Raw genomic sequence first — 22,926 nt, 5'->3', positions numbered from 1 at the left:
ACGTAGTGACTAAACGTCAGTGATCCTTCAGGTATTAATCGTTGTCTGCACGTGAAATCGTCGGAAGTAACCTGTGCTCCTTGATAAAGCTTGCTGCGATCAGCCCGAAGATGGCTACGCCGAGTGCAGTCAAAAAGACTCCTCGCAATGAAATCTCATATGCCTTGTAAACGCCGTCACTCCACCCACTGGGGAGCTGCTTCAACTCATCTAAAGAGTCAAGAATGCGTTTTATTATCTTCGAAGATCCTTCTTTACTGTCGAAGCGTCGATGTAAGCCGTGCTGTAGCAAGTTCTGATACACTACAGACGCAATCGTGACACCAATCGTGGAACCCATGGACCGGAATGCGTAGTTGGCAGAGGTTGCAACAGCTTGATCATCATGTGACACAGCCGCGACTGTTGCGAGTAGTGACACTGATAGCATGCCACCATATCCCACTCCAACCAGGAAGACATAAGTCAAGACGAGAGGAGTCGGCGTTTGGATCTTCATAGTGCTCAGCCCAACGAAGCCTAAAGCAGAATATGCTATGACGGCCATTCCCAAGGTTCGGTATTTCCCTGTACGCTTCATGACAAAGCCACAGGTGAGAGAACTTAGAGCGGTCCCTATACTTTGCGGTAAGAGACGAAGGCCGGCAGCTGTTGTGGAGTAGCCGTTGACCTGAAAGAAAATGGGAACGTAATATGTAGCCATGAATAGGACCATAGTCACAAGGCAATTCATGAGACAGGCCGCCAGTACTGTCTGATCAAGTAATAGGTGCATGGGGATGATGGGCTCCGTCGCCCATCTAGACTCAACGAGAACAAAAGCCCCGGCGGCTGCCACTGAAAGCGACAGGGATACCAAGACAAGAGGATGGCTCCATGCGACAAGATTTTCACCAGAGTTGAGGCCCAACAATAACAGAACAAGAGTCAAAGAAAGTGTGAAAGCGCCCGAGAAGTCAACCCTCGACAATCTCGACTTATCACTGTGTTTGGTGGTTGTATTGCGTAAGGTAATCGAGACGAGAATGGTGGAGACGGCAATCAATGGGACGCGACTTAGGAAAGCTGTCCTCCAACCCCAGAGGTCATTGATCCAGCCTCCGAACAACCCACCAAGACCAGCACCGACGCCATAACAAATATGCACGAAGCCCTGTACAACGCCTCGTTTCCTCAAAGGCACGAGATCACTAGCCACAAACGCCGTTATGGCATTGAGGCCCCCTCCACCCATACCCGCCACGACTCGTCCGGCGAGTAGCATCCATTTCGAAGTTGCAACTCCACAGAGTAAAGTTCCAAGACTGAAGAGGATGTTGCAGACAACGAGGCCGGAGCGACGGGAGAAGATATCTGTTAGACGACCGGAGAGAGGTTGGCAAGCTGCGTTGGCGATGAGGTATGATGATCCAAGCCATGAGACGAGGGTCAGGGATCCGAAAGTGTTGGAGATGGGAACGGAGAGGGTAGCGACGATGGTGGTGTCGAGGGCAGCGAGGAAAACGCCGATGAAGACACTGCCGAAAACAGCGACGAGATATCTGGTCGATGGTTCATCTTTCGAAGAAGCACTCTCTGCATCGTTGGATTGTGGTGAATGTTGAGGCTTTGGACGGTAGGTGATCGCTCATTGACGAGTCCGTTAGATGGATTACCTCTTTGGCTGTACTGCGGCTCTTTGCCCTTCATGATACAATAGCCTAGAGATGCTGAGGGGAATTTGGAATGAGTGATAAGCATAGTGTTCAGAGTTAAAGCTCGTTGAGAGGAGAAGAGAGAGTAAGGGATGTTTTGGGAGAGAATGGGGGGTAGTGGAGGGATGAGAGGGAAAGTCAGCGGCTGAAGACGTCTTGCTCGGAAGATACTGTAACTGAGACATGGGGGCGGGAACAAGGAGGCAGCGCCACCCCAATATGACGATGAATGAGCAATCCTCGGGTATGTCGGTAACCAGGAAGGGCAACGCCAGGTCGGGAGAGATGACAGCTCCATGGGATTATGATGAGGCGTTGCAGGATTTGAGGCCACTAACAAAAATCACAGGAGGGGAACACAAACGGCTAGTCACAGATCTGAACAAGGTGGCAAAGTCCAAGTATGTCAGATGTAAGAGACTTCGGGTCTCTCAACTGTACACGGTATGAACCTAAGCATCACCTCGAGCCAAGGCGGGCTTCGCTTATACAAGATAGCTATGGTAATAGGACAGTAGAGATGACTGGTAATCTTGGATGAGTTACTTCTCGTAGCTGGTACGAGAGCTACTCCAACGCAAGTTCATATTCGAGCACCAATGATTGTCCCCACATCCCAACTACCAGCCTCAAACCTCCAACCCAAGATCCTTATCCATACCACCCGTAGCAACAGAATCAACCCTCTGCTCCTCCATAGTCTTATTAAGACTACTATACTTACTAAGAAACCACTCCTCCTCCGTGACCTCATCCCCATCCATCCCCTTGAAAACAGCACCATCACTAGCCCGCAAGAAATAAGCAGCCGAGTATCTATCCTCCATCATCTTACCGCCCGGAGGCAGGACTCTATGCATAGCCGATCTAAAGCGTCGCTTAGAAATAAAGCGAAGTGTATCAGCGACGTTGATAATCGCATGGCCTGGTTTTGTAGCGACATATTCCCATTTATTAGTGGTAGGTGAGATTACTTGTAAGCCAGGCTGTTCGGTAAAGAGAAGGGTGAATGATCCAACGTCTGTGTGGGCGTTGTGGCCGCGGGCTGTTTTGTCGGTTAGAAGGTCGCTGAGGGGATGGTGGATGAAGAACATTGTGCTTTTGGAGGGCAGATGGTCGGGATGACAGTTCTCGAATCGTTCTTCGTCTTGAAGGCCGGCGGCGTTGGAGAGGCGGGATAGAAGGGTTTTTAGGAGGAAATGGGCGGAAAGTTGGAGAGTTTCGAAGAGTTGGAGGTTCTCGTGCACAACGACCGGTAGATGCGAGCGGTTGAGAAGGCCGACGCGGCTGATCTGTAGGATGTCAGTTGAGTGACTAACGGTAGATGGACATGCTATAACGTACTCTCAGAGCTTCAAATCCGTCGCGCGTGTTCTCATTGACTCCCGACTGTACGCCCGGCGGTTTGAACCTTTGAAACGATGAACTCTGCTAGTAGATCTCACCAGACGGTAGTAACTTACCCGTGAGCATCAGAGATGGTCTCAGTCTTCATCTTCTCTTCAAGCGACTGATCAAACCACTGCTTCATCACTACCCACGCATCCTCTAGCGTTTTCAGAATCTTGTCAGATTCCCAATCGCGAAGATCTAGGTAAAAGAAGCCATGGTCTTCGCAAGCGGAGAGCAGGTTCGCTTGCTCGGTGACGTCTCCATCGAGCAGCGAACAGAAGTTCAGGGTATGAAGGTTAGCTTGCTCTGGGGTAGTTGTCGTATTCATGGTGATTGACAATATATTGAACTTGATTCAAGGTCCAGAAGAGCTTGCAGACTGTATGTGAAATGAACGATAGGCGATACGCTGTATATGGTTGACTTAACCAAAGGCCCGGGTTTGATCAAGCTTGGGAAACAACCAACGACGTACATATTAATCTCTGAGCAACCAAGTTGGCTGAAAATCTGCTCAGCTACGCAAATCAATGTACGAGAAACTCTACCGGGACAGGCACAGCCGCAAATTTGGCATCTTGGCATGCCAAAACACGCTCGGTCTCCGGGCTCCGGGTCATGACACCATGCAGGCTTCATGTCTTTTGTCTCGAGGGTCAAATAATCCGCTAACCGAGACATACCTACAGCTTGACGCATGGTTTTGGCAACTAGCAGCCACTTTTTTTCTCTGTGCCATAGAATACGAGTTTGAGAAGAACGATTTGTTGGGTCTGGCCGCTCTGGCGTAGGGCTCGGCCAGACCAGTGTCAGGACCTCGATGTAAGTTTTCGCGTTGAGCTTATCGTTGAGGCCATAGATCAGCGATGACTACCGAGAAATGGGAAAAGATAAATAGTAGGTATAGAGAACAGATAGTTGTGGAGCAAAAAGAAAAGTCTACGACTCGCCACGATCTCTACCATTCATCATTTTGGATCAAGACCATATTCTAGTCTTGAAACCATTGAAAGCTCGTCATCTATCAACATAATTGCCCTCCCAGAGCCCTTCGCCTCCTTCGAGCGCACTCCTCTCCTCTTCCCCCATCCATCCCCTCTCCACCCTCTCCCAAATCTAACGCGTCACATCAACTCGACCACTTCCACCAAAGCCCAAATCTGGGCAAAGCGCGAGGACTGTTCATCAGGCCTCGGCCTCGGCGGCAACAAGATCCGTAAGTTGGAGTATGTCATCCCATCGGCGATAGCTCAAGGCTGCGATACTCTCATATCGACGGGCGGTACACAGAGCAACCACATGCGTCAAGTCGCTGCTGTGGGAAGCCATCTTGGTCTCAAGACTATTCTCGTTCCGCAGATACATGGACATACGAGTTCGGAGGCTTTTGGTCAGGCGGGGAATGTGCAAGTCAATGGTATTCTTGGCGCTGAGTTGGCTGCGCCGAATACCGGGCTCGAAGATGTTGCTGCGGATGTCGAGAAGCAAGGTGGGCGTCCGTTCGTCATAGCATCGGGTGCTTCAGCCCATGAACGCGGAGGACTCGGCTTTGCGCGCTGGGCATTCGAGGTTGCGGAGCAAGAGACGGCTCATGGCATGTTCTTCGACACCATCGTCGTTCCAGTGGCTTCAGGCGGTACCATCGCGGGTATGATCGCCGGCTTCAAGCTCGCCGGAGGTAAGTCACGGTCCATAATCGGCATCGACACGTACAACAAGCCACCAGGCGTTCTCGAAGCCACAATCCTCGAAATAGCAAAACGAACTGCGGATCTCATCGGCTTAGGCGCTGATACAATCCAGCCCGACGACGTGATCCTCGATACGAGGTTCAATACCGGTACGCACACGGGTTGGGACGATAATACGGCTCGAGGCGTCAAGTTGATCGGCGACATGGAGGGGATTGTGACGGATCCTATTTACTCGGGGAGGAGTGTGAGTGCTATTCTGCACAAAGCTGAGAAGGAGGAGTTGGATGGGAGTCGGTACGTGTTGTTTGTGCATACGGGGGGACAGGCGGCGCTGAGTGCGTTTCCTGACATGAGATGAGATGGATCGAGATGCGGGGGAGTCGAGTTACACTGACAGATTCTGTGTCACCCTTTCAACTCGGCGAATGACGTCCGCTCCGTTTCCGCGGGGTCCGAGATTTGCATCGTAGGTTGTTGTATCGGAAGTCTATCGAGTATCCCAACGAAAAATGGTGACTCCGCTCTCAGCGATGTGCACGGCAGCCGTGATGATACTGCAATGACCTGGCACTTGCGGATCTCCTTGCGCAAGTGCATGTGTGACCCTGGAGCAGGTGGGAACTGAACTGTCCAGATGGATAACGGAGGAGGTTGTACAGTGGCTTCGGAAAATTGAACATGCCGTTGGCCCGTTATACAATGAATGCCCCGCATTGTACAAAGTTCGTGTTCCTGCGAACAGCTGAAGAAGCGCCATGATCTTGGGAACAGTGAACTACACAGCCACTATGTCAAACCGTCGTTGCGGCGCCCGAGTTCTGTAGTCCACAGTTGAAAGTCTAGTGAAGATGAATTAGCTCCATCACCATAAACATACGCCATCAAAAGTTCCTTCATACTTAAGAAGCAAAAGCAAAGGAATCTATCATCTTACCAATCCAGCTGCATTACCCAGCCCCAACAGTATCATCTGATCCATTACCAATCTCTTACTACATCATGCTGTCCCAGCCTAAACCCTACGACAACGTCGAGACCGCTAATCTCTTTACGGTAAAATTCAACAACCTCTTCGACAGAGACTCAAAAGAACTCGATACTCTTTTGAAAGCATGTGAAAGAGATGGCTTCTTCTATCTCGATCTTCAGGACTCGTGCTCCGCTAAGCTGTGGAGAGACTTGGATAGGGTGAGCGAGATCGCTAAGCGTTGGTTCTCGCAACCTGTTGAGGATAAGCTGAAAACCCCAACAGTATCGTTGGCACATGGGTTGCTTCATCCCGCTAGACAGTTTGCTACGTCAACTGATGCTTGGCCAATTAGGTTTAAAGCTACTGGTAATCAGTCCGGGGCTGTAAAGTCACTCAAAGACGGCTTCGAAGCGTTAAAGGTACTATTACCAATATCACCTCTTGAGTCTTTCTCACCTTAGCAGATTGGAAGAAGTGAACTCCTCGGCCGCTGGGCTCTCCCATCAGTCGTCGAAGAAAACCTCCAACTATTCGACCAATTCAACGCATCATGCCACTTTATTCTAAAACTACTTCTGGACTGCCTATCAGACGGTCTAAACCTCCGAGGCGCATCCCGCCTCGACACCCACCACCGCGATGACGCACGCTCCAAAAGCACCCTCTACTTCCTACACTACCCCCCCGGAACTCAGAACCTAGACGAAGTAGGTCAAAACATGCACACTGACATCGTCACCCTAACCCTCCTCTTCGCGCCGCAATGGGGTCTGCAGGTCGTGTCCCCCGTGACGGGAGCGTGGGAGTACGTGCAGCCGCGCGAGGGCCACGCGATTATCAACGTTGCCGATACGTTTAGATTTCTATCTAATAAGCGGTTTCGCTCTGCGCTGCATCGCGTTCTTCCTATTGGGGGCGTGCAGAGGGAAGATCGGTATGCGGTGTCGTACTTTTTGAGAGCGGCGGATGATACCGAGTTTAAGGATAGTAACGATGAGGATTCAAATGCTAAGAGTTGGTATCGGACAAAGTATCATACGTACGAGCTGCCGCATGAAGTTCAGGGTGAGCAGACGGTGTTGTCTGGGGGTATGGCGCAGGAGTTGCAGGCTACATTCTGATGCATCTCGCTCCACGGTTTCAAGTCTGAGTCATTAGCATTCTAGAATACATAGCCATTGACGATATTTGACAACGCAGCATCGATTTAAGTGACAGGATGCAGGGTATTTACTTAACGTGATCGATCCCCTCAAGCCGAGGCTGCAGATCTCTCGAACCCTCGCTCGCAAACTAGTCCCAACAAGGAATCGTCAAAGAGACCCTGATTCCACTAACGGCATCGTCTCGAACCAAGTTACCAAATGTAGCTTCGCGTGGAACCTAGCAACAAGTTGGTAGAAGCCCAAAATGTTGGGGATGATCGACACATCTAAAATTACGTCACATTCTTTCGTCATGCACTTCCATTCGAGGCAAGTTTGCGACTGCGTAGATGGCCCAGCTGAGAAACATGTGAAGATGATCTGATACCAAAGAGGACTCACAATGTGAACTCTGCAGCTTGTTTGGTAGTGGTGTCCATGCACCCCAGAAAATCCATCTCAGCCTGAATAACCTACACCAATCCAAGTTGTTGGTACCCGCCCGCCCTTGCTGAGAGTGGGTAAGTGCACAAAGGGCTAAGTTTGCGAATTGCGGGATGATGCTATAGCTCACATGATCATGAAACTTAATCGCATTCCCCTTTTTTTGCCATGTGTATTCTGTCCCTCTTTAAAAACTTGCCTCGGCATTTGATCCCAGATCGTGGAGTATTAAAGGCTGAGATCTCCGGTGATTGATCATATCTGATAAACAAGCATTGACCACAATCTCACATCAACAAAAAGCAAATTCTTATCTGATCTTGATAACGATATACTACGACCTTTACAATGACGACGACGACTCAGTCGATGAAGTCGACATGGCCACTCGCCGATAAGTCAGAGTGGAATATCCATCAACAAATTATCCACGTCTTGGGCACTTATCCCATCATTCCGGGCAAAGAAGTGCCTGTGCACCCTAAATCCGAACGCATTCCGTACTTTTCTCAATGGCAGAGCCATGTCTGGATCCTTTTACACGCCTTTGTGCCGATAATTATTCATCAATCGTGGCTCTCATACACAGGCCAAGCACTCCATCCCTTCATCGTCTTTATGCTCTACTTTGTATGCTTTAGTTGGTCCGTTGTACGCTCTGTCAAAGCCACAGCCAAGCTCGGACATGAATATGGATTCTTAGATGGCGATGCTCATCAGAGAGATGGAATTCCCGATATTGGTGTTGATAAAGTCGTTTCATCGCTTTGGAAGACTACAGGGTCGAGGATCTTTATGGCGACGCATCTCACCTACAGAGCGACGCAGGCGCCCGCTGATGTGATGAGCGATCCAAAGTGGTGGGCCTGGCTGTGGCTCCAGATCGGTCTTTACGGCATCGTCCTCGATTTCTGGTTCTACGTTTATCACCGCGCCATGCACGACATCGACTGGCTATGGAAATATCACCGCACCCACCATCTGACCAAGCATCCCAACTCTCTTCTCGCTGCTTTCGCCGACCACGAGCAGGAATTCTTCGACATGGTTGGCATTCCCTTCCTGACCTGGGCGACGTTCCAAGTCCTCGGTCTTCCTTTGGGCTACTATGACTGGTGGATCTGCCATCAGTACATTGCATTCACTGAGGTTCTGGGTCACAGTGGTCTTCGCATCTACGGCATGCCCCCTTCGACCTTGGCTTGGCTATTGAAGGGAGTTGGTATGGAATTGGTTATTGAGGATCATGATCTTCATCATCGTAAGGGGTATAGAAAGAGTCATAACTACGGAAAGCAAACGCGTGTTTGGGATACGCTCTTTGGAACATGTCATGAGCGAATTGAGGCTAAGAATCAGAATGTTGATTGGGACAGGGCGGTATGGTTCCCTATTTTCTGAAGAGAAAGGAAAAGACCAAGGACATTCGTTACAGTTATCAGACTAGTTTCCTAAAAATAAATAAATAACGGTTCAAAACATCATGTTACCTTTTCGTAGCTAAAGGCCATGGTCTCTGAGCCTTGTCGCGTCGCTCTCAGATTGATTATGATCTCGTCGTAGAGCAGGGTGCAAGACAACAGCCGAGACTCCGGGAGGGCTCTTTAACATCACTCACATTTCTAATCACAAATAATAGTAGTTCTCAATGACAACATGATATCAACTGGGGTATCTAAGCGAAACACTATTAACCTCCAACGCGACCTTCCTAAACAGAATCATGCTGTAGTACTGCGCTGACACAAATGCTTCCAGACAATAATACCTCCAGACTGTCACTCATCCTCCAACTGGACTTTCCCAGTGGATACCACCCTCTTTGTTTCACTCCAGCGGATCAACTCAGCTACCACGAGCAGCATCGCCAGCAGCACCGCCGGTATTGGCACGAGAGTTCGAGCCAGCATTGGCACCAGCAGTAGCGCTAGGGGCAGGGCCCACGCGAGCCTGCCCATTAACGAGATGGGCATGGCCGTCCCGGAGCTCCCGACGGAGGCGCTCGGGGTCAAGAGTCCAGATAATGCGTTGAATGCGACCGGTGTCATCTCGCTGAATCTTGCCAAGCCACTCAACCACCCGGAAGACCATCACCTCCTCCACATTGGTGGCGTTGTCCCGGAGGAAGACGATGCTTTCATCTACAGCCCATTGGAAGCGGTAGATTTCGCGCATCTTCTGCTCCACGGGGAGGGGCGGTGGGAGGTAAGTTGGCTGGCGGCGGGGAGCGTCGTTTCGGAGAGTTGGGTAGGTTTCCTTTACTCCATCAAGGGCGGACTTCCAGAAGCCGATTTGGCCGACGGCGCGGAAAGCGATGTCCGGGATGGTAGCCATGATGTTCTGGTGAGTCACTGTGTCAGCAGGGTTGGGTTTACGAGACTGTGATGATGGGGGACTGTACCTGGTGGTTGATAGAGAGTGCGGTAGCTTTTAATGAGATTGTTGATGTGGTGGGTGATAGTGGTGATCTTGAGTTGTGGTCGAGGTTGCGGTTGAGGTTGTAGAGTGCGATGGAGGAAGAGAAGAGAGAAGGGAAAGAGAGCGATATGGTCTGGAACTTGTTGATCCCCTTGCCCCAGATCTGTTGTTCCACTGTCATTGTGAGTTGCAAACGAGAACTGCTCTTGGTCGGTGACAGTGGCAGCCACATCTGAACTCACAGTGGTGCAGACGAATGGCACACCGGAGCATACGAGCCATCCCTGCTGGAGCAGTTGCGGTATCGTATTCATATGAGAGCACACTTTACTGAACAGTCACTGACCTTTTTTGTCCTTGGCAAGTTCTCCTGAACGCGTTCAACGCGTCTGTCGCGAACACGTTGTTTGGTCGTATGCTACCAGCGTACAACACCTGACAGTTTACAGATACCTATTCGTACAATCCTGTAGTAATTCTATTTTCGTTGTATTTATTTAAAGCTCATCACTATCTCACTTAAATTCTGTACGGGGATGGTAGAAGTCGGCTAAATCGGAGTGTTCCCATTGATTCTTGTCAAAGGTTTGCAAGTAGGAGAACTGCTCAACCACCTCAGCTCGGTCTAACAGGCTCGTGACTCAGGGATACATCTCTAGATAACGCAACTGTTACCAAGGAACAGAAATGAACAGAACAATGCTTTGGGCATTTATTGAACAAAGCTGAACAGTGCACGTATGTAACTGTGCATCTGGTTTTCCTCCTAAAAGAAAAAAAGCCACTGCGAATATTCTTATCTCTTTTAGTTTCTAGTACAATATGTAGCGACACAGACTTGCGACTTCCAAACATATGGAAGATATTTACTGACCTGACAGTTGAGCCTTGCTTCAGGAGCCTTTCCCAAGACATTTGACCCCTGGGATGGACGGCAGCCGATGGCGACAAAGCTGCTTGGGCGTGGAAAGCTGATATCGCAAATGCAGCTCGCTTGAGGCAGGGAAATCTGTCTATATGTTGGGTTTGCGCACATTCAACATGATTGCAACAAGATACGTGTCCTTTGTGGCACGCCTCCAAACCAGATACTCAAACCAAATACAATTTGTTCAAACCGAAGACATTTGTTGCGTTTTCAATCTATTTGTGTTTGCTCCCAAGCAGACGACGTGATGTCGTATTATTTACTTTGTCAGTTTGCAACAGCATTGAAACAGAGCAAAGCAAACGAAGAACGCAAGCAGAAGTTATGATTTCAAATCATGTCAACAGGCAGAATACAAACTAGGTGAAGCAAGCAGTTTCTGCTAAGCATAAATACCAACGTACGGCGCCATGCACGTCCATTTGACCATTGTACTTTCAGGATTCGCATCCCATCACTGTAGACATTGCCGACAACCACATGTTGACCTAGACATGTCGCCTCATTACTTTGATACGGTAACAAGTGAGCGATATTACACGAAAAATGCAAAAGACGCAAAGCCACTATCGGATCTACCAGTAGGGTCTGGTAGCAGCTGGGGCACCCAGCATTTGAAGGCGTGCCACGTTATAGTGAGCAGCAATGTCGACATCTGTTTCCCGCTATTGGACGATTACGATCTCACCATACGTGAAACTTTCAAAGCTGGCGAAGAAAATGCACATATAGCAGCATTTATCAAGGGCCTGGCCTCAAATCATCAAACTATGCGGCAGCACGCCCTTGTACGAGAAGTAGACGCAACTTTGGCTAGATTCTGGGTAGCGCTGAGGGACATGAAAGGACTCAAGGCGAACAAGGAAGAACCGCAAAACAACCAGCGTACCTCTGGGCGGGTGAGACTACAGACAACCCATCCAGGGTACGTAGATTCCGAGTGTATCGCGAGCTCCAGTCAGGACCACGAATCGAGCCAAGAATCATCTTCCACCAATGCAAAAGATTCATTTACTTCCGTACAGAGACCTGCGGCGTATCTTCCGGTTGAGGCTTACACCGTTGAGCTGGCTTTCTCCGCCATCACTCATATCCTCTTGTACACTCAAGACCCCAGCTTAGACATGTCTGTTGAGATCCGCCAGCCGGAGAGGCATTATCTCCAGGTCAAGGACAAACGGATCACGGCAATCGACGACGGAGGACTTACTGTGATATCGCGTGCCGGAGCAAGGACTAAAAACTCGGTCGTCTTGATAGAGGCCAAACGGCGACTCGATGTGTGTGAGAAAACCAACCTGCCATTTGTGTCCGATGAGCGACTTGGGCAAATGACTTGCGAGGCTGTTGCCGCACGATCCTCTCGCCAAGGGGGCACTTCCCTCGATGACATATTCGTTATCAGCACTGCTCAGCATTACATGTGCTTGTTTCACTTTATCGTCACCGCAAGCCACCTCGATGATTTGAAGAATGGGATAGTCCCACGTACCGCTATCAACGTAACAGCGACACGATGGTTGGATCTGGAACGACGAAATGATAGGAAATGCATCGTCAAGAATGTCCTCCAGCTGGCGGAGTACATGAGGCAAATGGAGGGATGAACTATTGTTGCCTTTGACGACATATGATTGGCTCCTGAACTTGAGTTAGACTAGACTAGTGAGCATAATAAATTCTGCAGAGAGTTCTTCGGCAATGATTTACGTGTTCCTGTTCAAAAAAGCGTTTCATGTATGGCGCTTGCGATGGCATGATGTCGAGGAGACTAATCTTGTTGAGCCAGTTGTCGGGCTGTGCAAGTAGTAAACTGGTCATTGTACCCTGGTCACCCATCCTCTTATAGCTCTGTGGTACTGAAGTGTATGAACTGCCAGGGGAGAGGTACTTGACCAATGGAAGCAACTAACAAGAGGCACATCCACGATTCGGAAAACATCATGTTCAAAGAAACAGTGGAACACAGCGAAGTAGGATACACCAGGGTCTGTTGATTCTCGCTGCCTGACATAAATTAGTGAGAAGTGACAAATATTCACAGGTTGAAAACCCTGCTCAATGTGATGTGACGGTGTTCATTCATTGACACTGCCTTACACATATGCAGATCGAGAAACCACTGCGAGTCTAACAGTGTTAGCCTGGTCAGATGTGCTTAAGCACCGTCACCTCGCATCACCTGCCATACACTTAAGTAAGCAACGCGTTACGTGCAAGTCGACTGCCTGCGTCATATGTAGCCTTGCCCTGCTTCAGCTACCTAGATCGCCATTCTGAGACTCATTCCTTCAAATCCCTTTTCACCTCTTCCACCGCTTCCACAACATCTCAAGAAGAAGACGGCAATCAGAAAACAACCCACCATCAAAACCATGCCTCAAACAACTTTCAAATCCTTCCACAGCCTCAGCGTTGAACATCCAGGCTTCGTTAAACACCCAAAGTTCTGGACTGACCATCATCTTGCGGTCGTCAACTGCAGCTTCCAGCGGGTCGAAGGGGACGATGCACAGGAATCTGTGGTCCTTGATACCGAACAAGCCAAACAGATGACAAAGTCGGCGTTGAGACTCGCTTGTGAAAATCTCCCGGATATGAAGCACTTCTGGGTCGCGGAGCTTCTCCTTGGTAACAAGCCAACCCCCATCACCTTTATCCAGTATGTCAAACCCTGTTGGAACGCAACTGTACAAGCCAGCCTGATTAATATGTGTAGCGAATCGGACTACCGCCTCTACTTCGACTATGGCCACTATCGAGTTCCCCTGTGGGATTCGAATGTCTGCATCTACCGCATCAAGGAGGAGATTTGCATCCCGGACGCCAATCCCACCATTGGGTACTACAGATACACCGCCGACGAGGAGCGAAAGCAGAAGCTCAGGGCACGGCGTGGCCGCGGCGGAGTCAAAAATGATCCATTTCAACGCATCTGCGACATCAAACGTCGCCAAGTGACTCCCACAGATTGGCGACACGACCCGTACATTGTTTGCCTCCTGCTGAGCGTAGCACAACTCCAGGATCGCATGGCCCTCGCCCCTCCGGAGGGAACGTTCCTGGTTAGCATCGCTCAGTTCCCATGATACGTAACAGATTCACTGACTTTTTATTCTCCAGGCACGCCTCCTCGTCACGAACATGGACGATCCGACAAATGCTTACGTCTACAAGGCGGATATCCCCCACCAGCTTCTCGACAGTCTGGATGTCCCTACCCGCACCATCGAGGACTTTGTCTTTCCTACTGTCAACTATGTAGTGGTTCCTTTTGAACCGTACTCGACCTTTGCGGATCGCGTCCGGGTCCAGTTGGCGGGCAAGGAGTACTTTCCACAACCTGGCCCAGCTCGATCTGATCCGGTGTCACCTTCGGAATCGCATGGTGAGAAGCGAAAGCGCGATGAGGAGTGAAGTTTCGGAAGGTCAAAGCTAGACGTTTCTTGATTGTGGCTTGGCGACAGTGCAAGTGGTTATAGAGATTGAGAATCATGGTGCAAGACAGCCATCTCTCGACACTAGTCAACAGCCTCCACCAAGCAATCTGGCGCATGTCTAATCAGGATATGTCAGGGATCATCATGGTAAGTCTCATCACACCTACTCGCAAGACATAGCTAGCTAATTCTCAACAGTGATGCCGATAATGCACTCACGATTGGGTGGCTGGACCGGTGCAGGAGGACAACGTCTGTTTAGTTTGTGGATTACCTTGTATTTGCGTTTTTGGGACGAAGGGATTATGGCAGAGAAAGGCCAGGAAGAATTCGGCAGCTATCGAAGCGGTTGTACTAGTCTTGCTCCGTAACTGATGTTATCAGTAACTGAGCCCTGTATGCGATTTGCGCCCGGGAGAGCCTGTCCCTTTCGACCAAGTGATGCATTTGAAGGTCAGTATTGGTGATGTCGAGAAACATTGCGTTCTCTACCAAACCTTCTGCCATGTTTAGTCGTCCGAGTCGTCGGTGATCGTTCCGTGGGCTCGAACTACACATTAAGGCGACGAAGATGACTGCGAGGCCTTGAAGTCATCTCGGAAAAACAAGGCTACGTGAACAAAAGGCTGACCCACTGCTGTAAGCAGAAACCTTGTAGTTTCTTTGTTACAGGTAGTGAAAGTCTTGTGTTCCTGTAGTCTAGGCCCAGATCAGTAACCGGATGTCGTTCTCTTGGAGTTGCCCCGCAACACCGCGCCATAAGGAACAAGTCATCAACTTATCGGGGAACACTTCCGATGATCCCGGCAACAACTAAACTATATCTCATAACCAAATTAGACTCATTCAAGACTTAAGGGGAAGAAAAAAGAACACAGTCAATAGTATCAACGACAATGGATAACGTACTCGCCAAACCTGCAGACCTCTGCTGTCTCAAGGGATCGTTTCATTCTGGAGAAGCTACTGGTTCTACCATCCAGATCGACGGCATCGACACTTACGTCGCCAAACCTCATCCCAACAAGTCCAACGGGAACGTTCTTCTTTTTTTCCCTGATGCATTCGGGCTGCACATCAACAGCTTCCTCATGATGGACGCTTTCGCCGAGTGCGGGTACCTCACTCTTGGTGTCGATTACTTCCTTGGTGTAAGAGCTGGATTTTTCTCTGCAAGGTGCATCGCACTGACCGTTTAGGACCCTGTAACAAAGCACTCGTTGACGCCGCTGAGTGATCCAAACTTTGACTTTGAGTCATGGAAGAACAAACATCTCAAGGCGTCTGAGGATGCTGCTGCTAGATGGGTCAAGGCCGTAAAGGCGCAGTACGGAAGCAGCGAAGACGTCAAATTTGCTTGCGTTGGCTACTGGTACGAGTCCACCCTCATCTAAGCCTCAATTTGACTGACTCAACATGTACCAGCTGGGGTGCACGCTTCGTATGCCAACAGCTGTCTGCAGACGGTATTTGTAAAGTCGGCGCCATCGCCCATCCTTCGTTCCTCAAGGAAAGCGATGTGCTTTACGTCCAAGGCGAGTATACACGCCATCTCATCGAAAGCAAGCTAACCGGGATCAGCCCCCATCTTCTTCTCAGTTCCCAGCACAGACAAGCTTTTTGAACCGGAGCAGAGAAGCAGGACAGTCGAGATACTCACAGAAAACAACAAGCAGTTCAACATGCAAGTATTTGCCAACGTTGGACATGGCTTTGCGGTAAGTCTTCCCCATGAATTAAAGATCGCCCGTATGCTGACATTTTGGCCCAGTCGCGAGCCCGTTTAACAGACCCTTATGAGAAGTGGGCTAAGGAGGCCAGCTTTAAGAGCTTTGTAGACTGGTTCGACTTTTGGATGGAGAAGAAGTGAGTGGACTACACCAAGATGATGAATGGGACTCTTGACGGGATTTATTAGAGCAATACACAAGATGTCATTTTCATCACCACTATGAGCTTCAACCTTTCTTTGGCCCCAAGGAGCAAAAGAACCTAAATATAGAATGTCAAAATAAACTCAGCAAAAGCCACCTTAAGGCTTAGGTCCCTGCATATCAGTTATACTGTACATAAGAACCTCTGTATACTTCTGGATTGCTACACTAATTGGTGTTGTCCATGACCTATTGGTGCCAACGTGCAGTAGCCATAGCTTCCACAAATCCCAACATGCTGTTTTTCGAATCACACTTTACCAGAGCAAGTATTACACCTTTTCCCACAGCCTGCCCTTGGTAATGTACAGTCTCGCGAGGACGTAAAACACCGTCCCTGCACCGAGCATACAACCAGCAAAAACTTGTAGCTTCCAATAACTCCCGTCTGCGCTCGAGATCAAAGCACCCCCAATCGGGCTGCCAGTGAGCGCAGCCACAGACATAAACGCGTACATGGTCCCAGAGCGGGTGCCAATCTCTTCGAGATCAGAAATGTGCGCTATCAAGGCAGGGCTGATGGCGGTGTACGTGCCTGAACTAAATCCGAACAAGGCGGCAAAAGCGATAGCTGACTCACGGCTATGGGCTGGCAGCCACAATCCTAGCATGAATATCGTCGAAAGAGTCGCGGCTGCTATTGATACGTTGAAGCTGCCAACCTTGTCTGCTATATATCCCGGTAGAATACGCCCGATTCCACTGTTGCCGTCAATATCATACAAGTTTGAATCCACTTTCGTGGCCGGTAGATAAGACTTACCTTGAAGCATTGAATATCGAGACAAGGTACCCAGCCATGCTATTTGACAGGCCAGCGTGTTCACCATAGGTTACCATGAAAGTAATGGGGATGAACATTCCCACGGAGTAGAAGAATCCCGCCAACGAAGTCAGGATAAACGAGAGCGACGTGAAAGGCCGGAGATAAGCTATGATGCCCGCCTCCTTTGGCTGAGGCGCTACCCGCGATCGAACCGTCAAATTCGTCACGAGAAGTAGACCAAGCAACAAGAAGGCGCAAACTCTCATGGTCCACCCAAAGCCAATTCTGGGAATCAAGCGATTCACCACAATCGGAAGAATCGTACCGCCGAGACTCGAGCCGCTAGCGGTTATTCCCAGGGCTAAGGCACGCTTTTGCCTAAACCATGTTGTGACACAGCTAAATGACGGATACAGAACCATGGCTGCTCCCAGAGGACTACAGATCGCCTGGGAGAGGATGAACTGGTAGTACTGACGTGATATAGATGCCATCATTAACCCAAAAACATGCAGTAGTGTCCCTGCAAGAAGAAGGTAGCGCGGACCATAATTATCGAAAGCTCGGCCGACGAAAGGTCCTGTGATGAACATCATAAACATCGAGATGGCTGGTATCCATGAGACAGTGCTGGGTGACAAGTCTTGCAACTGGTTTGCTTCGTAGTAGGCTTGGAAGACCCCAACCTGGATTTCTAGTCAGCGGTTAGGAAGCAAAGCTATATGAGGAAGAAACTTGCACAATTAGTCCATCCAAAACTGACAAAGAGGCCACAAAAGGCACCAAGTACAACAGACCAAGCCTCCAAGCCTCCATCCGGGAATTCGGTATTGGGTTTGGGTTGTTCGTGGTTGGGCTTTTCAACCCTCATCTGCTCAGTGTCTGGGTCCATGGTAGTACTACCAATTGTCGTATTTTCAAGTCGTTTAAAGATAGCCTGTTTGATGAAGCTGTAGGTGAAATTTATAGCAAGAAATGAAGATCGAGACAAGTCGCATGAGTCACTGAAAAGCTTCCATGGAGAATACACCGATATCACCGATCTTTGTTAACACCGAGCCCGAAAAAACCAATCTCAAAGCTAGCAGCGGATCGTGAGCCACTAATATCTCCGCACCATTAGCGCCGACCCCGTGATAGACTCGGGCTTAAGGCCACCTCGTTACGGAAGAAAGTGTCAGCGCTTAATATGAGAAACAACCTCGGCAAAGTTTAGGCTAAAACCAGGCTGTATTATCCCGTAGTCTCCTTTGTAACGTGAAGCATGTTATGGCCATTGATGGGTCGGACATGTCTACAAACTTGACAGCATATCGCTTCTGGAGCTTGACAATCCTGGCACTTTAGTCCATATTAGGTACGCGTGATCCGCTGGCAATGTCATCTGATATCCGCAGCGGTGTCGTATAGCCCGATAAAGTATACTCTCACTATGATTGCTAGTAGTGGATTGATAGATCTGCAGTGAAATAGTAAAATTGTGTTGGTTGATACAACCTTCGTCTCAATGACAGACGTCCAAGCTCAAGAGCAAGTACCGCGGTACCCTGCACCCTTCTCCCACTCAGGTCCATAGCCATCATTTGCTCCGTACAGCTTGCACGCAGTATAAAAGTCATCACCGCTGATTACGTTGCCCGGCTTCTGGATGCACTTAACGCCGTCAAAGGTCGCCTGATAACATCGTCAACACATCTTCTCAGTGATCAATTCAGAGACTTACAACAGAACCCCAGCGCATGGCACACACAGCCTTGGTCCAATCGTTTCGCGGAATCCATCCTTCGGGAGTGTTCAGGCAGCAGTTGTGACTGCTATGGTCCTTTCTTATCGGCCGTATGAGTATCGCTCTAAATCCAAGGAACTTGGTGAAAGAACATACCCATATGCCGCTTGGGCGAGGAACAGGCTGAAAATTAGAGATTTGATAGTTACTGGCATTGTCGTTGGTTCTTTGGGAGAGGAGATATAAAAGAGAATGCCGCTTGATGAAGGCCTAGATTTATTTTGAGAAGGCAACACATCCCCTTTTATAATCAGTTCGCACCCGCTACACCGTCACCGCCCCTTTGAAGCTCGACGCTATCAAGGACGACGTACGGTTCCCCCATTTCGTATTATGAAGGCACCATGTGATGTTCTGAAACAGGGACACCTAACGATCCAACCCTTGATGCCAACTACGACGTCCGTGTGCAGTCTCCACGCAATTGCCTTTCGCTAATTATCTTTTCCTGACAGAAGTGGAAGGTCATTTTCATCTGCCGTGCTTCTAAATCACGCAATTCTGTCCATTCTATAGTGCTCGGGACTTGAAGACATATACAAGTACAAAATGCGAAATCATAGAAACTTACAGCCAGTGAGAACACATATAAGCTTCCTGCTTGTCTATCTTTCCTTCAACTGGGTTGAAGAATAAATAAAAAGTAGTGTCACCTCTGTCGAGCTTGCGGGTTCGAAAGTTCACGATGAGATACAGAAACGTGATGAAGCTAGGGGGATACAAAACATCCAAGGAGATTTGGCCGAGCCAAAGCCACCCATCACCCCAACTTACATTTGTGCTATGGAGAACCTGTGGAGACTAAAGTTCAGGGATGGGCCGAGCCCGAGACTTTTCAAAGTATAATATATAGCTACTCGTATTACAGTATATAAGACCTTTAATAGCCAATTATAACTTGTCTTTGTATTTTTACACCAATCATCTGTCAGGTATAGATTTGCCGGGAAGCAGTAATGCCTATCTAACTCCTAACCTGAAGGTTGAAACCTTGTTTAATCGTAAGGTCGTCACACACACTTTAGCCCTTATACAAGTTAACAGAGAGTTCGAGCCCAGAACGGAATGAATAAACTATTTCTTTATGGACGGCTTGCTGACTGGTCTTATCAGTGACCTGACGGTATTGACATAGAGGCCATCTTCTCCTTCGCAGCCAAAAGTTGGAGTAGTACCAAGTCTCGTTCTTTCACCAGCTTATCCCATTGAACAGCACCCAGGCTCTTATTCACACTCTCCTGGAGCGCCAACATTCTTTGCTGACTCCAGTCAAATCTATGCTTCAAAATATCATCCTCCCATCCACGAATCGCCGGCCCAAGTCTCTCCATCCGCTGTAAAAACCCTTCCGGTCCGCCTCCGCCACCAAGAGCATTCGTAGCAATCGGGCCCGTCAGAGCCCAGCGAAGTCCAGGTCCAGACGTGACAGCTGCGTCGAGATCCTCCGCGGAGACAATTCCCCTGCTGATGAGACTATACGCTTCATTGTTGATTGCGGCCTGGAGGCGGTTCGACACAAAGCCGGGGACTTCGTGATGAAGAAGGATTGGCCTCTTCCCAACAGATCTGTAGAAGTTCAATGCAGTGTTGACAGACTCGCTGCTTGTGCCGATATGAGGTACTACTTCGACGAGGGGAATTAGGTGAGGTGGGTTGAAAGGGTGTCCGATGAGGACACGGGTGGAATCCCGCTTGCACTGCTGTATGAAATCCGAAGATGGCAGACCTGATGAGGATGATGCTATCACAACACCTGGTCGAGCATGCTTGTCCAATGTTGCAATAAGACCCCTTTTGAACTCTAGCCTCTCGGGTCCATTCTGTAAGACATCAGTCAGCGTCATGGCCATTGTAGGTACAGAAGTATAGCGTAAAGGGCATATTTACCTCCTGAATAAAGTCGGCCTCTGCTAGCCGCGGTGTAATGTCGTGAACAAACTCATAGTTGGAGACGAGCTTATCATAGTCCCCAAACCCTTCCAGATACGACCGTGACTGCTCAAAATATGCCTTGAGGGCATTCTCAGCTCCTTCCATGGGATCTGAGATTATGACTTTCAGGCCTCTTGATAGGAACAGCACTGCCCAACCCATGCCAATCACCCCACAGCCAACAATCGCTACGGTTCGTATCTCTTGTGCCATTTCGAATGCCTAGGAAAAATTGATGAGTTGTTAGTACTTGCTCACGAACGGGACAAGGCTTTTGAGTTCTGTGGATAATTAACGTGAATTGATTACTTGTTAATTACTCCTCCCTTTACTCACTACCTGAACTCACACTCTGGTGTATCCATTGCACCAACTAAACTCGGTGTCAGCCGGGGCAAGTCCGCGGAAGGGATACCGGACTCCAAATTTACGGACCGACCACGGCCGACAAAAGCGATGAACGGCATTTTGAAGCCTAGGCACCCGTAAAGACCGGATCGCGCAACCACTTTACCCATTACTTGAAGTACAGCTGGTCTGTTGTGAATTAGCTTCAGCGATAAACGTGACCAGACATACTACTTCGAAGCACCTTGACTTATGACCCGCAAGAATTCACTACCCTAGACTGTCCACTACAACTCACTATAATGACTACCAACACATCCAGCGAGACCTATGGTGCGGGGACCACTGTCGACACGGCATTCAGTCCGCTTCCAGCAGAGTGCGAAAGGATACTACGCATCTTTGCTGCAAGAACACCCGGTTTCACCAAAGATGAAGCTCTCCTCAGCGGGGTAAACTTCTATGGCGATGATCTGCCTTGCATTCCAGGCCCAATCAAGTCTCAAGCCGTCACAGCAGTCCTACATGCAATGGTCGGTATAGTCGGTCTCGAGATCCTTCATCTTCGTGGGGTCACCAGCAGCAACCAAATAGATATCGACGTCAACCACGCTGGCCTCTACCCCGCTACAGCAGCACTCGTCAATATCGATGGCGTCACAGGCCCAGAGGTGATCAAGTTGCCGACTGTGCCGCAGTGGGACAAGGACCGTGCTTCCAACTCGCCGCTCGTGTACCGCGCAACGGCCATCTATGAGACTGCTGATAGCGGCGTGTGGTTCCAGCTTCATGGTTCGCTTGATTCGTGGAAGATGCTGGCCCTTCTTGGTATCAGCAAAGATCTCGACGGTGAGATTCGTACCAACGATGCTGCGTATAAGCTCATCCAGGAGCGAGTTCGTAAGTATCGTGCCCGAGAAATTGAGCAGCTGGTGGTGGAGAAGGGTCTTTCGGGATCAATTGTCTACTCTCCTGAAGAATGGCGTCAGACAGAAATGGGCAGGTCTCTCTCACGACATCCTCTGGTCAATTACAAACAACAATCTCACTGTGCAAGCCTCGCACCTGTTTCATTTCCCGTCATCGAGGACAAAAGACCACTCGCTGGTATTAAAGTTGTCGAGTTGACGCGCATCATAGCTGGTGCAGCTGCCGGTGCCGCCCTCGCATCTCTGGGCGCCGAGGTCATACGCGTCAATTCATCTAAGCTCAAGGATTATACGCCAGCTCAACCATCTTCGCTCATGGCTGGCAAGACAACCATCGACCTGGACCTCGAAGACCCAGCCGACCATAAGAAGCTGATGCAGCTCTTTGAGCAAGCCGATGTCATCTTGCAGGGCTACCGCTTGGGATCGTTGGCCCGAAGAGGTTTCGGTCCTGAGGTCGCGCTTGAACTAGCAAGAAAACGAGGCAAGGGTGTCGTCTATGTGGACGAGAACTGTTATGGCCCTGATGGCTACTACGCAGAGCGACCTGGGTGGCAGCAGGTAGCAGACGCCGCGGCGGGGAGCTCATATGTCATGGGCCAATCGTTCGGCTGCCCCAAAGGCCAAGGTGTCCTGCCCAGTCTGCCTATCTCAGACATGTCTACTGGTATCCTAACTGCCCTGACCATCATGTGCGGTATTCGAGATCGTGCCAAGTTTGGTGGATCATACCATGGTCATGCCTCACTTACAGCCTATAATATGGCGACTCTGGATTCAGGGGTTCGCCTGTATCAAAGGGAGGTGGTTCAGAAGATCAGAAACAAGTATGAGTTCCCAACTTGGTCGAGTGATGTGCACGTTGCACCTCTGTACTATTCCATCTTGGATGCTTGGGGAAAGAACAGCGAGCTCATCAAGGATGAAAAGCACTATGTTCACTTCCCGGACTCTGTCTTTGGGTCTGACTTACGTGTTCTTGGGCCGGTCGTGCGGTACGACAAGAAAGAGTACTCGCCCAAGTGGAACAGCCCACCTGTGCCGTTCTGCCATCATGAGTTCAGAATGTTTTCAAATTTAAATTAATGAGAGGAGGCTCTAGCCTA

At 49.4% G+C, this 22,926-nt stretch overlaps 11 protein-coding genes across 11 annotated transcripts; 7 read left to right on the top strand and 4 right to left on the bottom strand.

Moving 5' to 3' along the window:
• Positions 1 to 34: 34 nt before the first annotated feature.
• Positions 35 to 3,414, bottom strand: FTJAE_3703 (multidrug resistance protein fnx1; the record flags this gene model as incomplete). Its single annotated transcript, XM_037350030.1, has 4 exons — positions 35 to 1,606; positions 2,330 to 2,986; positions 3,039 to 3,105; positions 3,158 to 3,414. The coding sequence occupies 4 exons, from the start codon at positions 3,412 to 3,414 to the stop codon at positions 35 to 37; spliced, it is 2,553 nt and encodes an 850-aa protein (XP_037209117.1).
• Positions 3,415 to 3,966: 552 nt separating this feature from the next.
• Positions 3,967 to 5,138, top strand: FTJAE_3702 (1-aminocyclopropane-1-carboxylate deaminase; the record flags this gene model as incomplete). Its single annotated transcript, XM_037350029.1, has 2 exons — positions 3,967 to 3,983; positions 4,100 to 5,138. 2 exons carry the CDS (start codon positions 3,967 to 3,969, stop codon positions 5,136 to 5,138), a joined length of 1,056 nt encoding a protein of 351 aa, XP_037209116.1.
• A 641-nt stretch (positions 5,139 to 5,779) lies between these two features.
• FTJAE_3701 (gibberellin 20-oxidase) lies at positions 5,780 to 6,871 on the top strand (the record flags this gene model as incomplete). The annotated part of the gene is made up of 2 exons (XM_037350028.1): positions 5,780 to 6,169; positions 6,215 to 6,871. 2 exons carry the CDS (start codon positions 5,780 to 5,782, stop codon positions 6,869 to 6,871), a joined length of 1,047 nt encoding a protein of 348 aa, XP_037209115.1.
• Positions 6,872 to 7,687: 816 nt separating this feature from the next.
• FTJAE_3700 (fatty acid hydroxylase superfamily) lies at positions 7,688 to 8,740 on the top strand (the record flags this gene model as incomplete). The annotated part of the gene is made up of 1 exon (XM_037350027.1): positions 7,688 to 8,740. The coding sequence occupies one exon, from the start codon at positions 7,688 to 7,690 to the stop codon at positions 8,738 to 8,740; it is 1,053 nt and encodes a 350-aa protein (XP_037209114.1).
• Positions 8,741 to 9,184: 444 nt separating this feature from the next.
• FTJAE_3699 (uncharacterized protein) lies at positions 9,185 to 9,938 on the bottom strand (the record flags this gene model as incomplete). The annotated part of the gene is made up of 2 exons (XM_037350024.1): positions 9,185 to 9,679; positions 9,741 to 9,938. 2 exons carry the CDS (start codon positions 9,936 to 9,938, stop codon positions 9,185 to 9,187), a joined length of 693 nt encoding a protein of 230 aa, XP_037209113.1.
• Positions 9,939 to 11,179: 1,241 nt separating this feature from the next.
• Positions 11,180 to 12,292, top strand: FTJAE_3698 (uncharacterized protein; the record flags this gene model as incomplete). The annotated part of the gene is made up of 1 exon (XM_037350023.1): positions 11,180 to 12,292. The coding sequence occupies one exon, from the start codon at positions 11,180 to 11,182 to the stop codon at positions 12,290 to 12,292; it is 1,113 nt and encodes a 370-aa protein (XP_037209112.1).
• Positions 12,293 to 13,060: 768 nt separating this feature from the next.
• Positions 13,061 to 14,102, top strand: FTJAE_3697 (uncharacterized protein; the record flags this gene model as incomplete). Its single annotated transcript, XM_037350022.1, has 3 exons — positions 13,061 to 13,347; positions 13,405 to 13,750; positions 13,809 to 14,102. 3 exons carry the CDS (start codon positions 13,061 to 13,063, stop codon positions 14,100 to 14,102), a joined length of 927 nt encoding a protein of 308 aa, XP_037209111.1.
• A 919-nt stretch (positions 14,103 to 15,021) lies between these two features.
• On the top strand, positions 15,022 to 15,995 carry FTJAE_3696 (dienelactone hydrolase; the record flags this gene model as incomplete). The annotated part of the gene is made up of 5 exons (XM_037350021.1): positions 15,022 to 15,276; positions 15,325 to 15,497; positions 15,551 to 15,664; positions 15,732 to 15,843; positions 15,897 to 15,995. 5 exons carry the CDS (start codon positions 15,022 to 15,024, stop codon positions 15,993 to 15,995), a joined length of 753 nt encoding a protein of 250 aa, XP_037209110.1.
• Positions 15,996 to 16,331: 336 nt separating this feature from the next.
• Positions 16,332 to 18,766, bottom strand: FTJAE_3695 (transporter MCH4; the record flags this gene model as incomplete). The annotated part of the gene is made up of 6 exons (XM_037350020.1): positions 16,332 to 16,761; positions 16,823 to 17,511; positions 17,589 to 17,707; positions 18,364 to 18,499; positions 18,549 to 18,636; positions 18,708 to 18,766. 6 exons carry the CDS (start codon positions 18,764 to 18,766, stop codon positions 16,332 to 16,334), a joined length of 1,521 nt encoding a protein of 506 aa, XP_037209109.1.
• Positions 18,767 to 19,720: 954 nt separating this feature from the next.
• FTJAE_3694 (3-hydroxyacyl dehydrogenase) lies at positions 19,721 to 21,010 on the bottom strand (the record flags this gene model as incomplete). The annotated part of the gene is made up of 3 exons (XM_037350019.1): positions 19,721 to 20,431; positions 20,499 to 20,653; positions 20,893 to 21,010. The coding sequence occupies 3 exons, from the start codon at positions 21,008 to 21,010 to the stop codon at positions 19,721 to 19,723; spliced, it is 984 nt and encodes a 327-aa protein (XP_037209108.1).
• A 183-nt stretch (positions 21,011 to 21,193) lies between these two features.
• On the top strand, positions 21,194 to 22,906 carry FTJAE_3693 (transferase family III; the record flags this gene model as incomplete). Its single annotated transcript, XM_037350018.1, has 1 exon — positions 21,194 to 22,906. The coding sequence occupies one exon, from the start codon at positions 21,194 to 21,196 to the stop codon at positions 22,904 to 22,906; it is 1,713 nt and encodes a 570-aa protein (XP_037209107.1).
• Between the last annotated feature and the right edge of the window lie 20 nt (positions 22,907 to 22,926).

This window comes from Fusarium tjaetaba, assembly GCF_013396195.1.
Source record: "Fusarium tjaetaba strain NRRL 66243 chromosome Unknown NRRL66243_c0000070, whole genome shotgun sequence".
Classification (NCBI taxonomy): Eukaryota; Fungi; Ascomycota; class Sordariomycetes; order Hypocreales; family Nectriaceae; genus Fusarium; species Fusarium tjaetaba.
Note: the sequence above shows the minus strand (reverse complement) of the source record. Positions and strands in the feature narration are given on the sequence as shown.